This window comes from Phocoena phocoena, chromosome 2 (genome assembly GCF_963924675.1).
Source record: "Phocoena phocoena chromosome 2, mPhoPho1.1, whole genome shotgun sequence".
In the NCBI taxonomy this organism is placed as follows: domain Eukaryota; kingdom Metazoa; phylum Chordata; class Mammalia; order Artiodactyla; family Phocoenidae; genus Phocoena; species Phocoena phocoena.
The window spans coordinates 52652167-52676474 of NC_089220.1; the positions used below are offsets into that span (position 1 = coordinate 52652167).

Genomic DNA, 24308 nt, shown 5'->3' on the forward strand with positions numbered 1-24308 from the left:
TGTAATGAGTTTTGGGTTCTTGCATTATTAATGAACTTTCATTCAGACTATAGGTTGGCGACTGGTGGTGTTAGATAAAGGGAAGTGAATATAAGAATGCTGAACAGTATATAAGAAAAAACAAGAACTTCCTCCTCATATCCATCTTCTAGAAGTTTTAATACTTCTCATAATAATAATTTAAATACATTTTTATAACAACATAAAATATAAATAAATATAATTATTATTTCCTCAAGCAACTGAGCTAAAGTCTTTCTAGCTTATATCAATAATTGCAAATTATACAGATGCTAATACATTTAATTCCTTTTTCATGCTATTTGCATATTTCAAAATGTGCATTTCCAAGATAGGAACAAACTGTTAATTCAGTTTTAAGAAATCCTGGTTGTTTGGGAAAGGAAGGAGCCACACTGCTGTTAGTGCAGATAGCTTTATTAGATGGCTCTGAAGTATGTTTTATAAATTCATTGCACCATTAGACATTTCCCCTGTCCTTTAGTTTTTTTAATTATAAATTTTATTTTCAGAAGAGAGTTGTATCTTGTCTATCATTTTGTGATGCTCATAATGTAAATGACTAAAACATCAAGAATGGAGTCTAGGGGCTTCCCTGGTGGCACAGTGGTTGAGACTCTACCTGCCAATGCAAGAGACACGGGTTCGAGCCCTGGTCTGGGAAGATGCCACATGCCGCGGAGCAACTGGGCCTGTGAGCCACAACTACTGAGCCTGCGTGTCTGGAACCTGTGCTCCACAACAAGAGAGGCTGCGATGAAGAGTGGCCCCCGCTTGCGGCAACTAGAGAAAACCCTCGCACAGAAACGAAGACCCAACACAGCCAAAAATAAATAAAAAAATAAATTAATTAATTAAAAAAATAGTATAACGTTCAGTGACTTGAATAGGGCTGGTTAAAAAAAAAAACAGCTTTCAATAAAAAAAAAGAATGGAGTCTAATTTTAAAGTCATTTCAATGATTTTCATTAACTAATAGATTCTCTTTATTCTGTGAGATACTAGTCCTGAAAGATATTCCACAAATAAAGGGTTTTTTGTTAAGTATTATTGGCCCCTCTAGGAATGTTACAATGTGCATATGAGCATGTTCAAAGCTCTGAAAAGTTCTGCAGAAAAACGAACTTTTACTTAAATAGTCAATCCTCAAACTCTGTTTGTTCTGCTTTCTTTTAACATGATTCCTATTAACATTTTTCTGAAACAGGTTTTAGCAAATGCTATTTTAGATAATATAACTATGTTTAGATGTCAGTTTTCTTCCTTCTTCCATATTTCCTTAGAAATAATTATCAACTGAGCTCTAAAGCATGCGAACAAGCCCTTTTGCGTGAAATTCAGTCTCCTTTACAAAGCAGGGATGAGTAACTGATATCTTGTTTGATAGCTGATGTCCCTGGCACATTATATAACTGGGACACAAAGCTAGCTAGTCAGTAGGTATGATGGAATGATGTCTTCTCAGTTTTTCTGTACAGAATTCCCTTCCTCACATATATCCCAATGTTAATACTGTTAGTTCATCAAATATATTTTGCTCCAAAAACAAAACCCTTAAATCCTTGAAGACATCATTTTTTTTTCTTTTTTCTCTATCCTGTTTCCCCCTATGCATCTCAGAACATGACTACCAAACAGAAACAGAGTTAACATAGACATATCAGACTGAATGGAAACAATTAGAATCTGTAAAGTTAATGCTTTGTCAAGTTTAATTGATTTTAAAGAAAACCATTGAATACCAACTATAACAAGGAACCGGGTTCAGGATTAGGGACAAAAAAGAGAGTAAGGCATGGGCCCACTCCCCAGGTATTCACAGTCCCCTTGAGGAGAAAGATAAGCATCTAATTATAATAGGACAGGTTATATCTATATACTCTCATTTACTATCTCAGGTTGCTTTGCTGATGTAATATATTTCCAGCTCTTTATTCAGTTGGCGTCCAGTACGACTACCAAATACTTTTTTCACTCAGATATTTTTATTGTCTTTAACAGAGAATACATGAATAGAAAATCAATTTTTATTTGTCTGATTACACTATTAATTATTTCTAGATTCATTCTTCTTAGCAACATTTTGCCAGTGTTTCATGTTGACCAGAATCCTACCGAGATTGTAAGAAGTGATATATTTGGAGATTTTTAACTAATTTATCTACTTGGAATGGTGGTCAGTGGTCAGTTTGTGTCTCCTCATCCCTCTGAAACACATTCTTAACAGAGTTTCAGAAGCTGACACCTGATATTTCTTCCTCCAAAGAGATGCTTTGTCATTAAAATTTAAAACATTTTAAAAATGTCATTTAATTTAATGTTATTTTTGTTCCATCTACAAATTTTATTTTAATACAGACTATTATGTGTTGTATAATTCATGGAACATCTGACAATCAGTGCATTTTATCATTTTAAATCTATAGCTATAGGAAAGACACAATCTCACAGCCTCCTCTTTGTCTTTATCTGCATATTGTATTCCTGGAAGCCATGAGCCTAGACTTCTCCAAAGCCAGTGGTCTTTAGCTCGAGGATAAACTCAAGAAGTAATCTAATTTTAAATAATTGAACTATGCCTTAGAACTTTAGTCATTCATAGGCAAAAATCCACTTTTCTCTCTAGGGAAAGGTCCGCAGCAAGCCCTACCCAGATCTTTGCAGTGGCCTTACATTTATACACTAGTTTCATTCTATTCGCAGAACACCTTTGTAAATCTCAAAGTAGAGGGACTTTAGTGAGTGCAGTTAGAATGTCCTGGCAAGTAACCTCTCAAAAGTGAATGTGAGCCAATTGCATTCAGTTCTCACAATGTTATGAAAGGAGGCTGTGGGTTATATTGCAGTATTCCTAAGCTGATTATCCAGAACAGAGGCTCAGCTTGATGGCAGTTCTTTACATGCATTGCCAGACTAAACAAGTACCTTTTGAGGTTCATCCATCACAATTTATGATACATTAAGCTAAATCTAATGTTATCTCAGGCTGGTGTTACAGGATTTTCTATATTCAGGCTAAGAAATTGCATTTGGGGAAAGGGATTTCTCCTCTCTTTTTCCATAGAATTTCTTTAGTTCTACAAGAGTCTTGTTATGCCTGTTGGACCCCTGTTATACTCTGGTACTAATCGCAGATTGATTTTAAGTATTTGAAATCAACTGGTAGGAGGAAATGATTTTAACATTGCATGAACTACGATAAATTGTTCACTGAAAAGAGTGTTTAATTATAAACGAAGAAACCTGCTTCCCCGTTGATTAACTATATTAAACACTTCATATTTTCAAACCGCTACACTATTGTTAATAAGCTATTTCTCACAATGGGTCTCAGAGGGAGCATAATACAATCACCTCCTATTTTTATAAATGATGCACTTGACCCATAAAAATTAGATTGCCCATATCGGACCACATAGAAATGAAAAACTAGAATTGGCTTTCAAGTTCTTAATGCACCTGTGCCTAGTTAGCAGGGCTATGCTCTTAGTTTTCTGAGCAGCCAAAATAAATTAGAAAATTAAGTAAATTTAACTGTCAGATGGCTACACACACACACATACACACACACACACACACTTTTTTTTTTCCTTAGAACATTTCTGTTCAGTATGCAAAACCAGATATTTTGTTATGGAGTAACATAAACTCAAAGAGATGGCTCTCCAATTGATCCATGCTACTTATTCTGATATTCCCTATCTTTAGCTCACTTGCCAGACTGACTTGTCCCTCTTTTCCTTTTCAGAATATGTCATTTGAAAGACTAATATGATTGACTTTGGCCAAATCATAGAATTGTCTGATACTGAGATCAACAAATATTTGTGGCAATGAGTTCGTTCTTAAAAGCCCACTTGCTTATATTGCTTTCTATCAAAAATATAGTTACATATCATATTTAATTTTATTTCTGAATTGATTATTAGATTTATAATATTTAAAATATTTTAACTTTGGATTTTAAAAGTTATTTCTCATGAATAAAACAGTCCATGATATGTAACATAGATATCGATCTCTTGTTTTTTTATCAGTGGCTTTTGAATTGTTTAGTAGTTTAAATCTAATTTGTCTGATGAATTTGCAGTTCTCTCAACATCAGTATCACTTTAATATGTCACTGTACAGAAAACAAAGCTAGAAAACAAAAGCTGCCTAGTCAATAAATTTTAATCACTGAAACATCAGTTTTTTGTCATATTTGTATATGGCAACCAACATAAAACTTAGGAGTGGAATTTATCCTAAATGTACCCCCATACGAAACTATTACACATATATATACAAAATTTTTATCTTTGAAAAGTATGAATCATCTGTTTAACTTTTTTTAGCTTTATTATTTCTCTATAGAAACAGGATAAGGAAAATTCTTACCAAATGAAAGGAAACTTTCATTTAAATGTTATGAATGCTAACAAAAGTAAATGTTCCTTGATATACTATTTTTTTAGGTCTGTTAAAAAAAAGTAAAGGACATTCTATGATCTTATAATTTGCTATGTGCTACAGAAATTTAATTGCATTTGAATTATATGTGCACAGTATATTATACTAAATATAGTAGCCAGATATGGACATTTTCAGCACATTTCCTTTTCTAGATATAAAGTCATATATTTCAGCACCCTATTAAAATAAAATATATGACTGTACATAATAGAATGCCATAATTTCTCCTGATTTCATCCTAAAGTCATATACTGATAAAGTTATGGTTGGGAATAAATAAGTTTCATAAGTTGCATTTGGAAGATGTAACAAACAACAATATAAGAATGTGATTTAAATATTTGTCTTTCGGTATTTTCATTAAGACTGAAGCTTTGTGCATTTTCTAAACAATACTTTGGAGGATTCTCCTCTGAGATTCAGAATTCTTCAAACTTATAAAACATTTCATATCTTTTTTTAGACATAGGTGTCATATGCATTGGGTAGATAAACTGGACTATAAGTTATGAGTACACAATTTGCCATACATGAGGGTCAAGTTTATGTCTGTTTTGTTCATCTCATGTTATAAGGTCCTTGCCTAGTGCCTAGTCCTGAACAGGAGCCCTATAAATATTTCTTGAATAAAAAGAATGATATAAATGTTACTTTTGATACTCATTTCTCTCTCCTTATTAAGATGCAAACAAGAAAGCAGATGAAAATATTTGTGACTGAAAAGTAAAGAAAATTAAAATAATATTTTTAAGATTTAAAAATGTATTAATCTCTAGTGCATTCTTAAATAGTTCTACAGATTTCCATGGTATTTCCTGGCCTTTATTGGACTGAGGAAAATCAAGTTAAATTGAGGAAATTTTACCCAGAATGCAGTTAGAAGGCCTCCAATATCTTCAGGTCTTCTAAATTCACGTCACTTTTGTCAGTGTCATCATATATTTAGGTTTAATTGTAAAAGTGAATGATAATTATGTTTCACTGCATATGCTACGTTTCATCATGTAGGGATGGTGATGTTAAAGGAGAGGGGCATGAGTAGGATGTTGGAAAAGAGAAAGATGGGTATATGAGTATAACTGCCATAAAAAGGAACAAACTCTATTCCAAATTGAGTACATGGTATCATTCAGAGTTCAGAACTGGAGCCCTTAAGAAGCCAATAGATGCTCCCCCAGCAGTTTCTGGTAGATATCGTTACTGACACAGGTTGTGAGAACAGCACTGACCTTAGACTCAGAAAGCACTGCTGTTAGGATACAAACACAGCATGTTTTCCAAGCCATCTGCCAAGAGGTTCTTTTGGCCATCTGCATGAAATAGCCAGCAAACAGTTTCTACTAGAGACATCTATGAATGGTGGAATAGAGCCATCATAGCAAATTTTTTGAAAAAAGTATTTCTTTCAATTCAGGTTATTTCACTACTATTGAAAATACCTCATGAATATGAACTGACTGACCAAACTAGTTTTGGTCAGCATGTAGATACAATCTTAGAAGAATTTTCTTTAATATGAAATTTGTGCAATATTTGAGTTATTTGGGAAATTGTACCATAATTAAAGTATGACATGGGTAAGGAATTGGACTTAATGATCCATATAATTATTTTTAACTCTACTACCTAATGACTTTATATAAACATGTTTCATCATTTGTTCAAAATTCAATGGCAACAATGTTTAAGTATCATATATAGATTTAAAGCATTTTTTATATTATTGGAAAATATTAACCAATTTATAAAAATCAGTTTTAGAGTGTCTAAGTGACTTAGGTCTTTAGATTATTTCTAAATTACCTAAATGAGGTTTATTAATATGCACACTACTTGGAAACTGAAGAAACATATGTACATTTTACTTTATTTTGTTTTACTTTATTTCAGCCCAGAGATGACTACCTAGAGTGAATGCATCCCTAACATTATGAAAGTAACACTAATAACTTACGAAATTTTTATGTTTTAGCATTAAAAAAAGGACGATTTTGGATCACACCAGATCCTTATCACAAAGATGACAACATCCAGATTGGGCGTGAGGTGAAAATATCTTGCCAAGTAGAAGCTGTTCCTTCTGAGGAGTTAACATTTAGTTGGTTTAAAAATGGTCGTCCATTAAGAAGTTCTGAACGGATGGTTATTACGCAGACTGATCCAGATGTCTCCCCGGGAACGACAAACTTGGACATCATTGATTTAAAATTCACGGATTTTGGGACATACACATGTGTAGCATCTCTGAAGGGAGGAGGAATATCTGATATCAGTATTGATGTTAATATATCCAGCAGCACAGGTAAGAAGCATATTTATGATTCAAAAGATGTTCACATTGAGAATAATCTTTTTTTATGTAAAACAAAATAGTCTTCAGCCAAGCTAAGAACATTCTAATTTTCAAAAAGCTTCCTGAAACCAAAGTCCTAACATTCCGAATGCCCAATAAATATCATGTTAAGAGACTTTGATTTAGATTAGATTTAGAATTACATTAGGTTTTGATTTAGACTTAGATTTGATTTAGATTTACATGAGGTTTTACAGAAATAGTGCAAATAAAGTTAATAGTGTTGTCTATGATAGGTATAGCCTTCTGGGTTAAATGGTACCAGTTTTTAAATTATTAACTAGGAACTCTCTGTAAAACCTAAAATTATGTTAATTAATAATGTTAAACACCAAATGGCTAAAGAATTAGGACAATTTTCAGAATTGTGAAGCAAGCAGAAGCTATTTAGTCCATAGAAGAAAATACTGAGAGATAATTTGAGTATTCAAATATAAGGAATATAAGAAATGTATTTTCCACCAACAAAAACCAATGATAAACATGTTAAAATTGTAATCAGATGTGACTCAAGAACCTTACGATAGAATCTCTTCACAATGAGAATGGCTAAATATAAAAATAGATTGGAGTGAAATTTCTTCTGTTAAGGTTAAAACCAAAAATATGTTATCAATTTTCTCTCAATTAAATGAATGTCTATGGGTAAGGAAAATTACAGGGTAATTTTGGTATGGAAGGACATATTAACTTAATTCTTAGGATGTTTTAAAGCCCTGTGATTCTATGAACTGCAATCAGTATGCATCTGGAGAACTCCAACGTTGCTTTATTTGTTTTGCCAGCTTGTTACTAGATTGAATTTTAATTTAGGATTTTTATATAATCCTAGGGTGAATAACGTGTGTTGAAAACATAGAGCACAAATGTAGATAGCAGACATACTCTGTTTGTTTGCTTTTTTTAATTGGAGTATATTTGCTTTACAATGTTGTGTTAGTTTCTGCTGTACAATGAAGTGAATCAGCTCTATGTATACATATATCCCCTCCCTCTTGGACTTCCCTCCCACCCCCATCCCACCCATCTAAGTCATCACAGAGCTTTGAGGGAATTTAAATGGTTGGCTTCTCCTTTCCAGTCAGGCAGTATTTTGACTCTTGTATGTTAACAGATTGACCTGAGATTTTGTGTCTTTTCATGATTCCAAATTGCAATGCATGCTGGATTGATTTTACTCCTTAAGGGATATGGTCCATACCTCAGGCTGACCAAATGTGCTTACTTTTCACCGTTCTGCATTATTTCTAAAGGATATTCCATTCTAGGGTGATGAAAGGTACTTGTGTTTGGAAATATGTCCTTTTCTAGGTAACAAACAAACAAAACCACAATAACTATTTTTTATCTAACTTGTGTTAAAAATTAGTGCTATCCCTAGATGGACTCAGTTGAGGATATCTAAGGAAAGCTGTTGATATGCTCAGTCAGTCATCATTCATTTATGTATTTATTCAATCAACAGATGTCCATTGAATACCTCCATCAACATGCTAGGGACACCCATATATGATGTTTCCCATAAGAGTAAGAACAATTTTGTAAAATCCATGATCATTTTTCCTTATTTATGAGAGACAATTTTCCAGATGGTCTACACTGAATTATGACCATTGCTTTGTTTGTTTGGTTGTTTGCCTGGTTTTGTTTGCTTGTTTCATTTTTGAAACCGATGACAAAAACTTATATGTAAAGAATCAGTGCTCCTATCTAAACAGACTTGTCTGATAGGAGTGCAGTTCATATACCATTAAACTTGGACAAAAGAGGGAGCAGAGAATGGAGAGGAGAAAGGGGCATTATATAATTATTCATAAAATGAGTCCTAACATTCATTTTTATATACACTAGTTAGTTACCTATTTGAAACTGTGTTGTAAATGACCAGCATTGATTCATGAAATTTCCAAAACTCTTAAAAGGAAAATTCCAAAAGATGATCAGAAAAGCAGAAAATTCTCAAGAAATGCCTCTTATTAAAAAAAGTTTAGTTGTAATAATTAAGGTTTTTTAACCATTATTATTTGTCTGGTTACCAAAGGTGACAGTGCTCGAGATGAAGGAGATATATTAAATCCAAAACACTCCCTTTTTTGTTCCCTATCCACCACAGACAGACCTGGTTGTGGTCTGTCTCCTCCCTAGAGTGGAAGCTCCATGAAGGCTGGGACTTTCTCTGTATTGTTCATTGTTGTAATATCAGCATCTGGAACAATACATGGCACTTAGAAGATACTCAATAAATTATAATTAAATCAAAAAAATGAGCTAATTTGTGCATGTAGCTTTCCTTTTAGGTTTCTTTCCTCCTCCTATTATTACCTCTGCAAGGTAGACATTTGGTGTCTCTCTTCTTGATCTTGTAATTCCCTGCAGACTTTAAGAAAATCATTCACAGACCAATTTATACTATTATTTAATATGTTATCACTCTCAGGGGCAGGACTGGCTCCATAATTTGTGGCATACATTGAAAATTTTTAAGAATGTGTCCCTAGTTCAGAACTTGATAAGGATTCCATGATGGCAATATCAGAGCATTAAACCAAGTGTGGGACCCTTCTAAGCATGGCTGCACAGGTGACATGCTTACAGGACTGGCCTGTGCACGGGATTGTATTTTGATAGAGGGGTCTGCAGAAGATGGTGTTTACATATCACGAATGTGATTACATATTCTATTTTCATGCTGAAACTGGGTTTGATGTTTCATTTTGCTTACAATAGAGTTGAATACCAGAGTGCAATATAAAGATCTGTAGATCAGAGATTGTGTGATTCAGTTGGTATCAATAAAAATTATTTTTATTCCCACAGAGTAGAAGACTACACTTAAAGCTGTGCTTTAATCTGAAATATAGAGATATTACTGGGGATAGAGTTTGAACAAGCTATAGCATGGAGGAAAACCTTAAACTATATTAATTCTATGAACCATATAGGATTCAGAGGAAATTCCCACAAATTCAGCAAAGTCAAAAAGAAGGAAACTACTGTTAAGACATAAGTAAATATGTGGGGCCCTTTTACATTTTGGGTTTTGCTAGTTAGTACTATTTTAGGGAATTTAGAATTGACCAAGTGGTCAGTGGTTTTCTTGTGTGTTAAGCATTGTGATTATGTTAAATGTAAGCAATTTTAGGATGACATTTTAAACTTAAAAAAAATCTGAACCTTTTGTTTTTCATACAAAATCTTACATTGAATCTTAGTTGTTACTGTGTTTTAAGAGACATATATGAAACTTACTAAGATGAGAATGAGGTACCATAAGGCACTTCTGCCTAACAGTTTGAAAACTGTTTCTTTAAATGACAGAACTGCATCTCTAGATATGTTTTTGAGGACTTTAAAATTGAAATATAAAATATCTCAGGAAGGTAAATCCTAGTTTACAGAATTATTCATATTTTTAAAAGGCAGTGATTTGATTTAAAAAAAAAAAACTTTGAAGAGAGAGGCTACATGCATTTTGGAGTTTTCCTCATGCATCTGACTGAATAATAAAAACTATGATATATGTGATAATAGATTATGTCTTCTTTTCACATTAACTCAACATTAGAAACATTTTTTTTCCTCCTGGTTCTGCAAACATGCAAATTGTTTTATTGTGAGTATTTGTTGTTCTGTCAAGTTAAAATCATGTCCCTTGCAGGTTCTTTTACTGTGTTACTGCTCTGTATCTGGCTGTATGTCTCATGGTGACAGGCAGTGGGCCTTGCCCTTAGGGAGCTTACAATCTAAGTTGTCAAATTACTTAGTTGTCAGATGATTTAAAAATAAGGCATGATATATAGTGGAATGGATGCTGTACTTAAAGTTTTATCAGACTTCTGTAGGACTCGTGAATGTTTTTGTCAATGTGAGCACAGGAAAATTCCACAGAAAAACAATATTTAAGTTAAATCTTGCTAGAAGGAGCATTATGACAGTGACAGTGAAGGGAGAAAACATTTGGCAAAATATACAGGATGAAGAAAGTCCCAGAAATATTATGGGATTCTTGCTTTTTACTGTAGAATTAATATTAACTGATACTAAGACAAGCAAGTTTTATTGGTTTATTTCAATTTTATTATTATCCTTAATGAAGCTATATTTTATGTGGCTAGACTGCAGGTAACTTACATTGTAGTAATTGTAAAGTTCTCAATTAAAAAATTAAATATACTGAAATATTAATTGTTGCAGTTAATCTTGTAAAATGAAAATCGTTCACATACTTGCTGGAAAATGCACGTAAATTTTAGCCTAAAATTTTGGCAACAGTTAAAATCAACCCTTAAAATATTGTTTCTTGTTTCTTATTCGGTTACATAAGTATAATTGTTACAGTAGATTTTTAATTTTCAGAGGGTTGCTGAAAAATATCCCATTGCTTCCTCCAGTATTGTTATGCATAAAGTCCTTTGGTGCTCTTCAGCTTGCATGTATTCCTTTGCATGACCTGAAAACTCGTAGGTTTATAGTAAACTCTGAAGCATCTGCATCATGCCTAGAAAATATAAACAGTGAGCCTGGTGATCTGTGGAATTCCATGGTGAGACATCTGGTAGGCACATATAGCAGAAGACTCAATACAAATTTGATGATTTTTTTTTTCTCCCCTGTTTGAGTACAGGGACATTTTATATAGCAGAAAATGGAGCAAGATTTAGAGGATTAAACCGGAGGCAGCAGCATAAGCATAGGTACACAGAGAAGGTAACAAATTGAGAAAATTAGTTGGAAATTTTATCTTGGCTGCTGACTACCTGGCTAGTTACTATAATTATGATAGTTAATTGTCTGTACAAGTATTCACACCTGTGAAATAAAAGTTCTTGATAATAGAGGACTATGGTACACAACTAATAAGAATAATTGATGAGCATGAGAGCAAAAGACAAATGATTGTCTTCTTAATTGGATTTGCTTCTTTGCCCTTTTCAAGTTAAGGAGGAGTAGAAACTCATGAAATTTTGCTGATCAGAACTGAAGTTTTATAGAATGACTATAGTGGGTGACAGGTTGTTTTATGTAAGAGGAAGTCATAATTAAGACTAACACATGTAAGAACTGACAATGAAGCTTCAGAGGAAGCTTCCATGTAGTCAAAAGTTATGTAATTGGTTCCTGAGTTACTGGACAAAGAAAAATTCATTTTCGTTCTTGATTCCAAAATTGTGAGGTTCAACCATCACATCCAAATTAATGATGGAGAACAGAGGTCAGCAATTTTTTTCTGTAAAGAGTCTGATAGTAAATATTTTAGTTTTTCAGGCTATATGGTTTCTGTTGCAACTGTTCTGCTCTGCTAATATAGTAGGAAAGCTGCCACAGACAATAAAATGAATGGGTACTGCTTTGTTCCAGTGAAACTTTATTTACAAAAACAAGTGGTGGACCATATTTTCCCATAGGCCATAGTGTGCTAACCTCTAACCTAGACTTCTGAAACCCTGTTAATTAAGAAATAAAATCATAACAAAGCTGAACTCTGTGAACTTACTAGGAAATTGTTAAATCCATGTATAACTTATTTGTTTGTACAAACATCAATATATTTTCTAATAATTGAGGCAAAAATCTCAGTTATTCTTATTTCTCATTTATGTGTATACAGTTGACCCTTGAACAGTGTGGGGGTTAGGGGCACTGACACCTGAGCTGTGAAAAATCCGAGTATACTATAGTCAGGCCCTCCATATTCAAGGTTCCACATCCTCATATTCAACCAGCCCGGGATCATGTAATGCTATAGTACATGTATATTGAAAATCCACACAGTTCAAACCCATGTGGTTTTAGGGTCAACTATATTTTACTGGGCTCCTTGTTAAACATATTGTTTCTGCTAGGGTGCCCATGTTCTAGAATTATGCTGCAAGGATTCCTGAGATTACTTTGCAATTGCTCGTCTCATTCCTAGCATATAAGATTTTCTGCTACTGTCTCTATTCTGTTTGAGAACTCTTTCACCTATTTTTTTATCTGTTTCTATATACATATATTTAAATTTTGAATGGCTGAGGAAACAATGAAAAAACCCACAATTTTAAAGCAGTGAGATTTACGCCAAACTTTAGAGTCTTCCTGGATATGGAGACAGTTTCCTTATTTCAGAATGGATGGCTGACTTTCACACTGGCCTTAGGCAGGACTAATTTCATACAGATTGAATTTACTCTTTAGGTGTTGAAAATTCCTCTCTCTCAGTTGACTCTTGTGTTTATTGGAAGGGGTATTATAACTGTCCCTGATAAGGGCCAGAAAGAATAGTGGTTTAATCAGCGTGTCAGTAGGGAAACTATCCCACTAAAAAAAAATAGAATTATATCTTCTACAGCCTTTCCCACTTTCTTTTCCTAGGCATTGAAAATGCCTCTTCACCTATATAGCATTGGAACTGGAACTAAACGTGGCTAGCTGATATCTTTACTGTGGCTCTTAGACCCTTAAATTGCTATTGTATTTAATGAACTTACCAGAGAAAAAAGGAACTGCATAATATTGTTTTTATTGACCATGTATACAGAACATTCCTCAGGAAATATTGGGCTTACAGCATGCTTGTAGAGATACCTAATTCCATTTATTTGTGCTTTTTCAGTAAAGGATGGTATTAATGTCAGCCTACATGGCAGGCATAGTTATAAAATTCATATTTAGGTATATAGAATTTACCAAGAAGAATATTTTATGCTTAACATTGCCTATTAGAAAATAGGTTTTACTCATTATATTAAATGTTTATAAAAATTTATTTAATAATTTGGAATTGTTTCTTCTGCTCATTTATGTTAGTCTTAACATTGTTCTGTGGCTGATGCAGGTTTTCTATATAGGAGACATGTAAACACAACAATCTGGAAGTCTTGGGAGTGGTTAGGGGGCTTGTCTGGAAACTGTTTGAATGAGTAATACAGTTGTTGTTTTTTTTAACATCTTTATTGGGGTATAATTGCTTTACAGTGGTGTGTTAGTTTCTGCTTTATAACAAAGTGAATCAGCTATACATATACATATATCCCCATAACTCCTCCCTCTTATGTCTCCCTCCCACCTTCCCTATCCCACCCCTCTAGGTGGTCACAAAGCACCAAGCTGATCTCTCTGTGCTATGTGGCTGCTTCCCACTAGCTATATATTTTACATTTGGTAGTGTATATATGTCCGTGGCACTCTCCCACTTCATCCCAGCTTACCCTTCCCACCCCCCATGTCCTCAAGTCCATTCTCTACATCAGCGTCTTTATTTGTGTCCTGCCCCTAGGTTCTTCAGAACCATTTTTTTTACAGTTTTTATTCAGGTTATATATTGAAAATAATGAAAGAAGGAAGGCAGACAGCAGAAGCAAGAAGAACTACATTCCTGCAGCCTGTGGAACAAAAACCACATTCACAGAAAGGTAGACCAGATGAAAAGGCAGAGGGCTATGTACCAGATGAGTAACAAGATAAAACCCCAGAAAAAAATCGAAATGAAGTGCAGATAGGCAACCTTCCAGAAAAAGAATTCAGAATAATGATAGTGAAGATGATCCAGGACCTCGGAAAAAGAATGGAGTCAAAGATCGAGAAGATGAAAGAAATGTTTAACAAAGACCTAGAAGAATTAAAGAACAAACAAACAGAGATGAACAATACAATAACTGAAATGAAAACTACACTAGAAGGAACCAATAGCAGAATAACTGAGGCAGAACGGATGAGTGACCTGGAAGACAGAATGGTGGAATTCACTGCTGCAGAACAGAATAAAGTAAAAAAATGAAAAGAAATGAAGGCAGCCTACAAGACCTCTGGGACAACATTAAACACAACAACATTCGCATTATAGGAGTGCCAGAAGGAGAAGAGAGAGAGAAAGGACCAGAGAAAATATTTGCAGAGATTATAGTCAAAAACTTCCCTGACATGGGAAAGGAAATAGCCACCCAAGTCCAGGAAGCACAGCAAGTCCCATACAGGATAAACCCAAGGAGAAACATGCCAAGACACATAGTAATCAAATTGGCAAAAATTAAAGACAAAGAAAAATTATTGAAAGCAGCAAGGGAAAAATGACAAATAACATACAAGGGAACTCCCATAAGGTTAACAGCTGATTTCTCAGCAGAAACTCTACAAGCCAGAAGGGAGTGGCATGATATACTTAAAGTGATGAAAAGGAAGAACATACAACCAAGATTACTCTACCCGGCAAGGATCTCATTCAGATTCGATGGAGAAATCAAAAGCTTTACAAACAGGCAAAAGCTAAGAGAATTCAGCACCACCAAACCAGCTCTACAACAAATGCTCAAGGAACTTCTCTAAGTGGGAAACACAAGAGAAGAAAAGGACCTGCAAAAACAAACCCAAAACGAATAAGAAAATGGTCATAGGAACATACATATCGATAATTACCTTAAACGTGAATGGATTAAATGCTCCAATCAAAAGATACAGACTGGCTGAATGGATACAAAAACAAGACCCATATATATGCTGTCTACAAGAGACCCACTTCAGACCTAGGGACACACACACACTGAAAATGAGGGGATGGAAATATATATTCCATTCAAATGGAAATCAAAAGAAGGCTGGAGTAGCTATACTCATATCAGATAAAATAGACATTAAAGAATGTTACAAGAGACAAGGAAGGACACTACATAATGAACAAGGGATCAATCCAAGAAGAAGACATAACAATTATAAATATATATGCACGCAACATAGTACTACCTCAATACATAAGGCAACTGCTAACAGCTGTAAAAGAGGGAATTGACAGTAACACAATAATAGTGGGGGACTTTAACACCTCACTTACACCAACGGACAGATCATCCAAAATGAAAATAAATAAGGAAACACAAGCTTTAAATGACACAATAGACCAGATAGATTTCATTGATATTTATAGGACATTCCATCCAAAAACAGCAGATTACACTTTCTTCTCAAGTGCGCACAGAACATTCTCCAGGATAGATCACATCTTGGCTCACAAATCAAGACTCAATAAATTTAAGAAAATTGAAATCATATCAAGCATCTTTTCTGAACACAACGCTATGAGATTAGAAGTGAATTACAGGGGAAAAAACATAAAAATCACAAACACATGGAGGCTAAACACTATGTAACTAAATGACCAAGAGATCACTGAAGAAATCAAAGAAGAAATCAAAATATACCTAGAAACAAATGACAATGCAAACATGACAATCCAAAACCTATGGGATGCAGCAAAAGCAATTCTAAGAGGGAACTTTATAGCTATACAAGCCTACCTCAAGAAACAAGAAAGATCTCAAATAAACACTCTAAACTTACACCTGAAGGAACTAGAGAAACAAGAACAAACAAAACCCAAAGTTAGCAGAAGGAAAGAAATCATAAAGATCAGGGCAGAAATAAATGAAATAGAAACAAAGAAAACAGTAGCAGAGATCAATAAAACTAAAAGCTGTTTCTTTGAGAAGATAAACAAAATCGATAAACCATTAGCAAGTCTCATCAAGAAAAAGAGGGAGAGGACTCAAATCAATAAAATTAGAAATGAAAAAAGAAGTTACAACAGACACAGCAGAAATACAAACATCCTAATAAACTACTACCAGCAACTCTATGCCAAAAATGGACAACCTGGAAGACATGGACAAATTCTTAGAAAGGTGTAACCTTCCAAGACTGAACCAAGAAGAAATAGAAAATATGAACAGACCAATTGCAAGTAATGAAATTGAAACTGTGCTTAAAAATCTTCCAACAGGGCTTCCCTGGTGGCACTGTGGTTGAGAGTCCACCTGCCGACGTGAGGGGCATGGGTTCGTGCCCCGGTCCGGGAGGATCCCACGTGCCATGGAGCAGCTGGGCCCGTGAGTCATGGCCGCTGGGCCTGCGCGACCAGAGCCTGTGCTCCACGGCGGGAGAGGCCACAGCAGTGACAGGCCCACGTACCGCAAAAAAAAAAAAAAATCTTCCAACAAACAAAAGTCCAGTACCAGATGTCTTCACAGGTGAATCCTATCAAACATTTAGAGAAGAGCTAACACCCGTCTTTCTCAAACTCTTCCAAAAAATTGCGGAGGTGGCTTCCCTGGTGGTGCAGTGGTTGAGAGTCCGCCTGCCGATGCAGGGGACACGGGTTCGTGTCCTGTTCCAGGAAGATCCCACATGCCGCGGAGTGGCTAGGCCCGTGAGCCATGGTCGCTGAGCCTGTGCATCTGGAGCCTGTGCTCTGCAACGGGAGAGGCCACAACAGTGAGAGGCCCGCGTACCAAAAAAAAAAAAAAAAATTGCGGACGAAGGAACACTCCAAAACTCATTCTATGAGGCCACCATCACCCTGATACCAAAACCAGACAAAGATACTACAAAAAAAGAAAATTACAGACCAATATCACTGATGAATATAGATGCAAAAATCTTCAACAAAATACTAGCAAACGTAATTCAACAACATATTAAAAGGATCATACACCATGATCAAGTGGGATTTATCCCAGGGATGCAAGGATTCTTCAGTATATGCAAATCAATCAATGTGATACACCATATTAACAAATTGAAGAATAAAAACCATATGATCATCTCAATAGATGCAGAAAAAGCTTTTGACAAAATTCAGCACCCATTTATGTTAAGAACTCTCCAGAAAGTGGGCATAGAGGGAACCTACCTCAACATAATAAAGGCCATATACAACAAACCCACAGCAAACATCATTCTCAATGGTGAAAAATGGAAAGCATTTCCTCTAAGATCTGGAACAAGACAAGGATGTCCACTCTCACCGCTGTTATTCAACATAGTTTTGAAAGTCCTAGCCATGGCAATCAGAGAAGAAAAAGAAATAAAAGGAGCACAAATTGGAAAAGAAGTCGTAAAACTGTCACTGTTTGCAGATGACATGATACTATATGTAGAGATCCTAAAGATGCCACCAGAAAACTACTAGAGCTAATCAGTAAATTTGGTGAAGTAGAAGGATACAAAATTAATGCACAGAAATCTCTTGCATTCCTATACACTAATGATGAAAAATCTGAAAGAGAAATTAAGGAAACACTCCCATTTACCATAGCAACAAAAAGAGTAAAATACCTAGGAATAAACCTTCCAAGGGAGACAAAAGATCTGTATGCAAAAAACTATAAGACACCGATGAAAGAAATTAAAGATGATACAAATAGATGGAGAGATATACCATGTTCTTGGATTGGAAATCAATATTGTGAAAATGACTATACTACCCAAAGCAATCTATAGATTCGGTGCAATCCCTATCAAATTACCAATGGCATTTTTTACAGAACTAGAACAAAAAATCTTAAAATTTGTATGGCGATACAAAAGACCCCGAATAGCTAAAGCAGTCTTGAGGGGTAAAAAACAGAGCTGGAGGAATCAGACTCCCTGACTTCAGACTATATTACAAAGCTGCAGTAATCAAGACAATATGGTACTGGCACAAAAACAGAAACCTAGATCAATGGAACGAGATAGAAAGCCCAGAGGTAAACCTACACACCTATGGTCAACTAATGTATGACCAAGGAGGCAAGGGTATACAATGGGGAAAAGACAGTCTCTTCAACAAGTGGTGCTGGGAAAACTGGACAGCTACATGTAAAAGAATGAAATTAGAACACTCCCTAACACCATACACAAAAATTAACTCAAAATGGATTAGAGACCTAAATGTAAGACCGGACACTATAAAACTCTTAGAGGAAAACATAGGCAGAACACTCTTTGACATAAATCACAGCAAGATCTTTTTCGATCCACCTCATAGAGTAATGGAAATAAAAACAAAAATAAACAAATGGGACCTAATGAAACTTAAAAGCTTTTGCACAGCAAAGGAAACCATAAATAAGACCAAAAGACAACCCTCAGGATGGGAGAAAATATTTGCAAATGAAGCAAGTGACAAAGATTTAATCTCCAAAATTTACAAGCAGCTCATGCAGCTCAATATCAAAAGAACAAACAGCCCAATCCAAAACTGGGCAGAAGACCTAAAGAGACAGTTCTCCAATGAAGATATACAGATTGCCAACAAATGCAAGAAAGGATGTACACCATCACTAAACACAGAGAAATGCAAATCAAAACTACAATGAGGTATCACCTCACACCAGTTAGAATGGGCTTCATCAGAAAATCTGCAAACAACAAATGCTGGAGAGGGTGTGGAGGAAAGGGAACCCTCTTGCACTGTTGGTGGGAATGTAAACTGAAACAGCCACTTTGGAGAACAGTATGGAGGTTCCTTAAAAATAAAAATAGAATTACTGTATGATCCAGCAGTCCCACTACTGGGCATATACCCAGAGAAAACCACAATTCAAAAAGACACATGCACCCCAATGTTCATTGCAGCACTCTTTACAACAGTCAGGTCATGGAAGCAGCCTAAATGCCCATCGACAGACGAATGGACAAAGAAGATGTGGTACATATATACAATGGAATATTACTCAGCCATAAAAAGGAATGAAATTGGGTCATTTGTTGAGAGGGGGATAGATCTGTAGCCTGTCATACAGAGTGAAGTAAGTCAGAAAAAGAAAAACAAATATTGTGTATTAATGCATATATGTGGAACCTAGAAAAATGGTACAGATGAACCAGTTTGCAGGGCAGAAATTGAGACACAGATGTAGAGAACAAACATATGGACACCAAGGGGGGGAAGCCGCGGGGTGGTGAGGGGTGGTGGTGTGATGAATTGGGCGATTGGGATTGACATGTATACACTGATGTGTATAAAATTGATCACTAATTAGAACATGCTGTATAAAAAAATAAAATTCAAAAATTCAAAAAAAAAAGAAAGGAACAAATGAAAAGCCAAAAAATATATATTATGAACGAAAAGTAGCAGAGTTTTCTAAAAATGGTTATACTCACACTAAATTAAGTTTGAGAAAATGTCAGTTGTCTACATCAGATATTATTGTTTGTATTATTATTGTTTTTATCAGTTAGCCTCAGGTAGCATTGATGAAGACTGTTTGGAGCTAAAGTCTAGTGTCCTATTAATATCAATCATTCAAACAGTCAAAAATCCATGGTTGAATATTTTCAGAATAAAGATACCTCCAGAAGGCTTACCAAATGCCCATTAGAATATGCTAAATGACCTTGGAGTGAAATTGCTAAAATTACACAAAATAGAGGTATGTTAAATCAAATGAGAGCAGTTTACAGAGACTTCCTAAAACGTCTAAGGTTTTCTTAATAAAAATAGGAAACCGGGCTTCCCTGGTGGCTCAGTGGTTGAGTCCGCCTGCCGATGCAGGGGACGCGGGTTCGTGCCCCGGTCCGGGAGGATCCCACGTGCCGCGGAGCGGCTGGGCCCGTGGGCCATGGCCGCTGGGCCTGCGCGTCCGGAGCCTGTGCTCCGCAACGGGAGAGGCCATAGCAGTGAGAGGCCTGCGTATTGCAAAAAAAAAGGAAACCTACCACAAAAGATGAACACAGTATTTGCAGCTTACGTCACTGGTATTTTTTTCCTTCCATTTGATATATCTGACCTTTATTTCACAAGCCCTCAGCTTTAAATAATCTGTTCTTAGCGGAGGAAGATTGCGGTTGAAAATTTAAATTTGAGAGGCAAGGGTTAACTGATGATTCAAGTCAGAATAATGCCAAGTGTTCCAATATGGTAAAGAGAAATTAGGTAGAGCTGTCTTCCACAATTCTGGGATTAACTCATGAAATGTAGTGCACATTCAACCTCCCAAAATATTTATTAAACAACCACTATAGGAAAGGGACTATAGGAAGAAATAAAAATGTATAGGGTCTAGTTCATGGATTTTATATCCCATAGACTTGAAAATTTGTATTAACAGATAAAGTCAAGTATTTCCTTTATAAACTATCAGAGTGATATAGAAGGATACAAGATGAAATTATTGAATCTATTCAGCAAGAGTTCCATAGAGCAGGCGGCATCTGAGCTGGATTAAGAATGGGGATTATTTGGCACTAGATCTTAGGAGGAAATGAATTAATTAGATCTCCTTCACACAGTCAAGGACGACCACGGAATTTTATCAAGGTAGCAGCATAATCAGATTGGTGTCAGGAGGGCCTATTCATTGGGTGAATCTGCAGTGTTCCAAAAAGAGACAGAGGAAAGACCATGGAGAAATAGAAGAGAGTTTCAGAAAACATTTCAGAAGCTTCGCAATCAATCAGTTGGGCAAAGAAAACTTTTCCACTGTTTTCCCAACATTGTAGACTACCTTTGCATTGTGAGGCGGTGTTCAGTGAGTCCATTAGTGATAATGTGAGAGAGGAGGCAGAAAATTTTTATTAGGAAGTAAATTAAGGCCATGGAGATATGTATTACTTTATGGATGTGTCAGGTTAGAGAGGGAAAGATACAGAAGGCCTAGCTGGTAGAAGAAGCATGAGACTCGCTCATAAACTACATCTGAGAAGTCAGGTAACCTCTTTACATCTTAGTTCCTTTTCTCTCCACCACGGCTTTAGGATACTTTTAAGAAAGAGTTTGAGGATATAGAGTGGAAAAAAAGGAATATAAGAAAAAAAGAGTTTGCCCATTAGAGTGTGTGTGTGGTGGTCAGGTTCGGGGGGAGACTATTTATTCAGCTGAAGAGGTTGATAGGAATCAGATGAAGTGCTGAGGGACACTCACAACCTCTGTTAAGGGGCAGTTAAGTCAGTGACCAATGCTCTCAAGTCAGTTGGGAGAGTGCATGATTGACATCAAGCAGCTTAGTGTGTGCAGAGCCCTGGACTTGGGTCCAGGCCCAAATTTACCACTTAATAGCATTGCAACCTTATGTCTGGCTGGACCCCAAAGCTTTCCGTCTGTAGAATAAAGGGATCAGCTGGGTAACTGATTTCTAAATGGTGTTCCAATCGCAACTAGAGATTTTTAAAAACTATTCTCAGGGTCTACTGAACTGTGCGGGGAAGGGAAGTAACCAGATGAGAATTTTACCCTTTTTTATTTCCCTTGCCATTTCACATAGAACAAAATATATATCTCTTTTATATATAGAACTTCTATCTATGATTAAATTTGGACAGGAGATTCTGACTTAAATTCACAAACACATACATGTGCATACAGTATTAAAAACATGTAGTTGAAAGCCATTTGCTTAGATGAGTTCTTCCAGTCCTCCCAAAGTATGTTACACATCTATGATTCCAAAATGTTATACTTCAGTTCAGAATATGGTAATGCCACATTCTGAGGAATGTTAAGTCTGAATGAGGGACTTAAAGAAAGGTTTGAGAGGACAGATTGGTTTGGGATTAGGTGTACTTGAAAGGTTGGTAAGACATTCTCAAGTTTCTGGTGACCAATTAGAAAGTAGGGTTTGGGCTAAGGCTCAGACTTCCTGGCCTGGTGATGACACGATTTTTGGGAAGATCATTCACAAGGAAATTCCAGCCAGAATCATTTATGTGGATGACCAGTGTCTCGCTTTCCATGACATTTCCCCTCAAGCACCAACACATTTTCTGGTGATACCCAAGAAACATATAACCCAGATTTCTGCAGCAGAAGATAATGATGAAAGTCTTCTTGGACATTTAATGATTGTTGGCAAGAAATGTGCTGCTGATCTAGGCCTGAAGAAGGGTTATCAAATGGTGGTGAATGAAGGTTCAGATTGGGGACAGTCTGTCTACCGTGTTCATCTCCATGTTCTTGGAGGTCGGCACATGAATTGGCCTCCTGGTAAAGCGTGTTGTAGGGATAATTTTCCCTTCTCTATTCAGTGATCAAGTTTGCAAGTTCCAATATGCTAAACAGTACTTTTATTTTTTTGCCTGTGTATGGAGAGATTGGAGAAATAATTTTAAAAACCCATACATAATAAAAGATTGTTGTATGGTCCCCCCCCAAAAAAAGTAGGGTTTAATAATCGAGAGAAAGGTCAGAAGTAGAACATGGACTTCACAGGTAGTTGCCTTAATTAGAAGTGGATGAGCTTATCCAAGAAGAGAGTATGAAGCAAAAACAAACAAAATGTCCAAGGACATGGTGGAAAAAGCAGAAACCATGAAGAAAATGGAAAAAAAGTGGTCAGTGGAAACCAAATGAAAGAGGGGAATATCCAGTGGAAAACTTCCTGTATTTACAGCATCTTTAGAGCCTTCAATACCTTTTTATCAGCATGTGAAGATTATATTTGTTTCAAGTACTTTAATATTGATGCATGGAATTTGATAGTGGAAGTGAGTGCTTATATTTCTTCAAGTGAAAAGATTGGAAATTGAAGGAGGGAAGGTGGGTGGGAAGGAGAGAGAAAATAAGAGAGAGAGAATGAGAGAAAGAGATTTACAGACAGTAACAATTACACTAATTCTCTTTTCAATTAGATCATTTACAAAAGTGAGAAGAATATTGGAAACATTTTTAGTTGGCCTTGTCAGGAAGTTATAAGTTGTTTTGAGAAGCATAAATTATATCCATATTTCTACTGCTTATTTTTGGGGAGAGCATAAATGCAAAGATTGCCTGCATTAAATTAATTCTCTATTTTCTGTAGTAGTTGAATAAACATTAATCATGTTTTTATATTGCATTTTCTCATAAAACTGAATCTATCTAATTATGAAAATAACATCAGATTTATGATTTTCCTCCAATTATCATCTTAAAATATCCAGCACTTTCTTCCCCAAATATCAGAACCAAGATTTTACCTTACAAGCCATAGTTTAACAGTGGTTAATTAGCTGTTGTCTAATTACTGTGTCATGTGTTGAGGATTTCCTTCACTTGGCAGAATTAAACACTTTTTGAAATTCCCAGATTACATTGAGATAAGAGCAGGTCAATGAGAAATAGGAAAGAATGCCCAATTTATGTTTCCTATACCCTTCATCCACTTATAAATGCAAGCAATGGGGACATAGAAACTATTTGAATTTTAAATGACTGAATAGAGATTCTTCTAATCCAGAGGACTGAACACAGTTAGTTCCATAATTTGCACTTAATATTATAATAACTAGCAATAACTTACACAAGTTAAAGAAAGAGTTATGAAAATTATATTCATTAACTGATGAAGAATAAATGTCTCCATCAAACTCATAGTTGAGAATGGATGTAAATCAGGGTATATTATTTAAAGCTACAATACCAGGACTGACTCTGTGTCTCTTGACTAGAGGAGAAGATAGAGATGTGGGGAGTGGTATTAGATTCACTACTGATATGATTATGATAACACTTGGAATTTTTATGTCATTTTTAGATGATACTACCAAGCTACCATTATCAATTGAAGAACAGAGAAATAAATAGAAGTAGCCATAGAGACTAGATCCATAGACTAACAGTTTGATCACCGTTTTGGTCTATGTGATAGCAAAAGATCTAGAATCCTAGATTTCTGGCATTAGATAGAACAATTATTATAGTGATATAATTTGTTTGTAGTGACTAGGTTTCATTTTACAGTTTGGAATGTCTTAAAGCTATTTCTTA

The 24308-nt window shown here is 35.4% G+C and overlaps 1 protein-coding gene and 1 pseudogene across 1 annotated transcript in view; both read left to right on the forward strand.

Annotated features, from left to right (window-relative positions):
• The window catches only part of MDGA2 (MAM domain containing glycosylphosphatidylinositol anchor 2), an 841090-nt gene that overhangs the window by 601274 nt on the left and 215508 nt on the right, over positions 1-24308 (forward strand). The window contains exon 9 of the mRNA XM_065871677.1: positions 6449-6778. Coding sequence (XP_065727749.1) covers positions 6449-6778 — 330 coding nt within the window. The remainder of the gene's footprint in view (positions 1-6448; positions 6779-24308) is intronic.
• LOC136143203 (adenosine 5'-monophosphoramidase HINT1 pseudogene) lies at positions 22073-22591 on the forward strand (annotated as a pseudogene).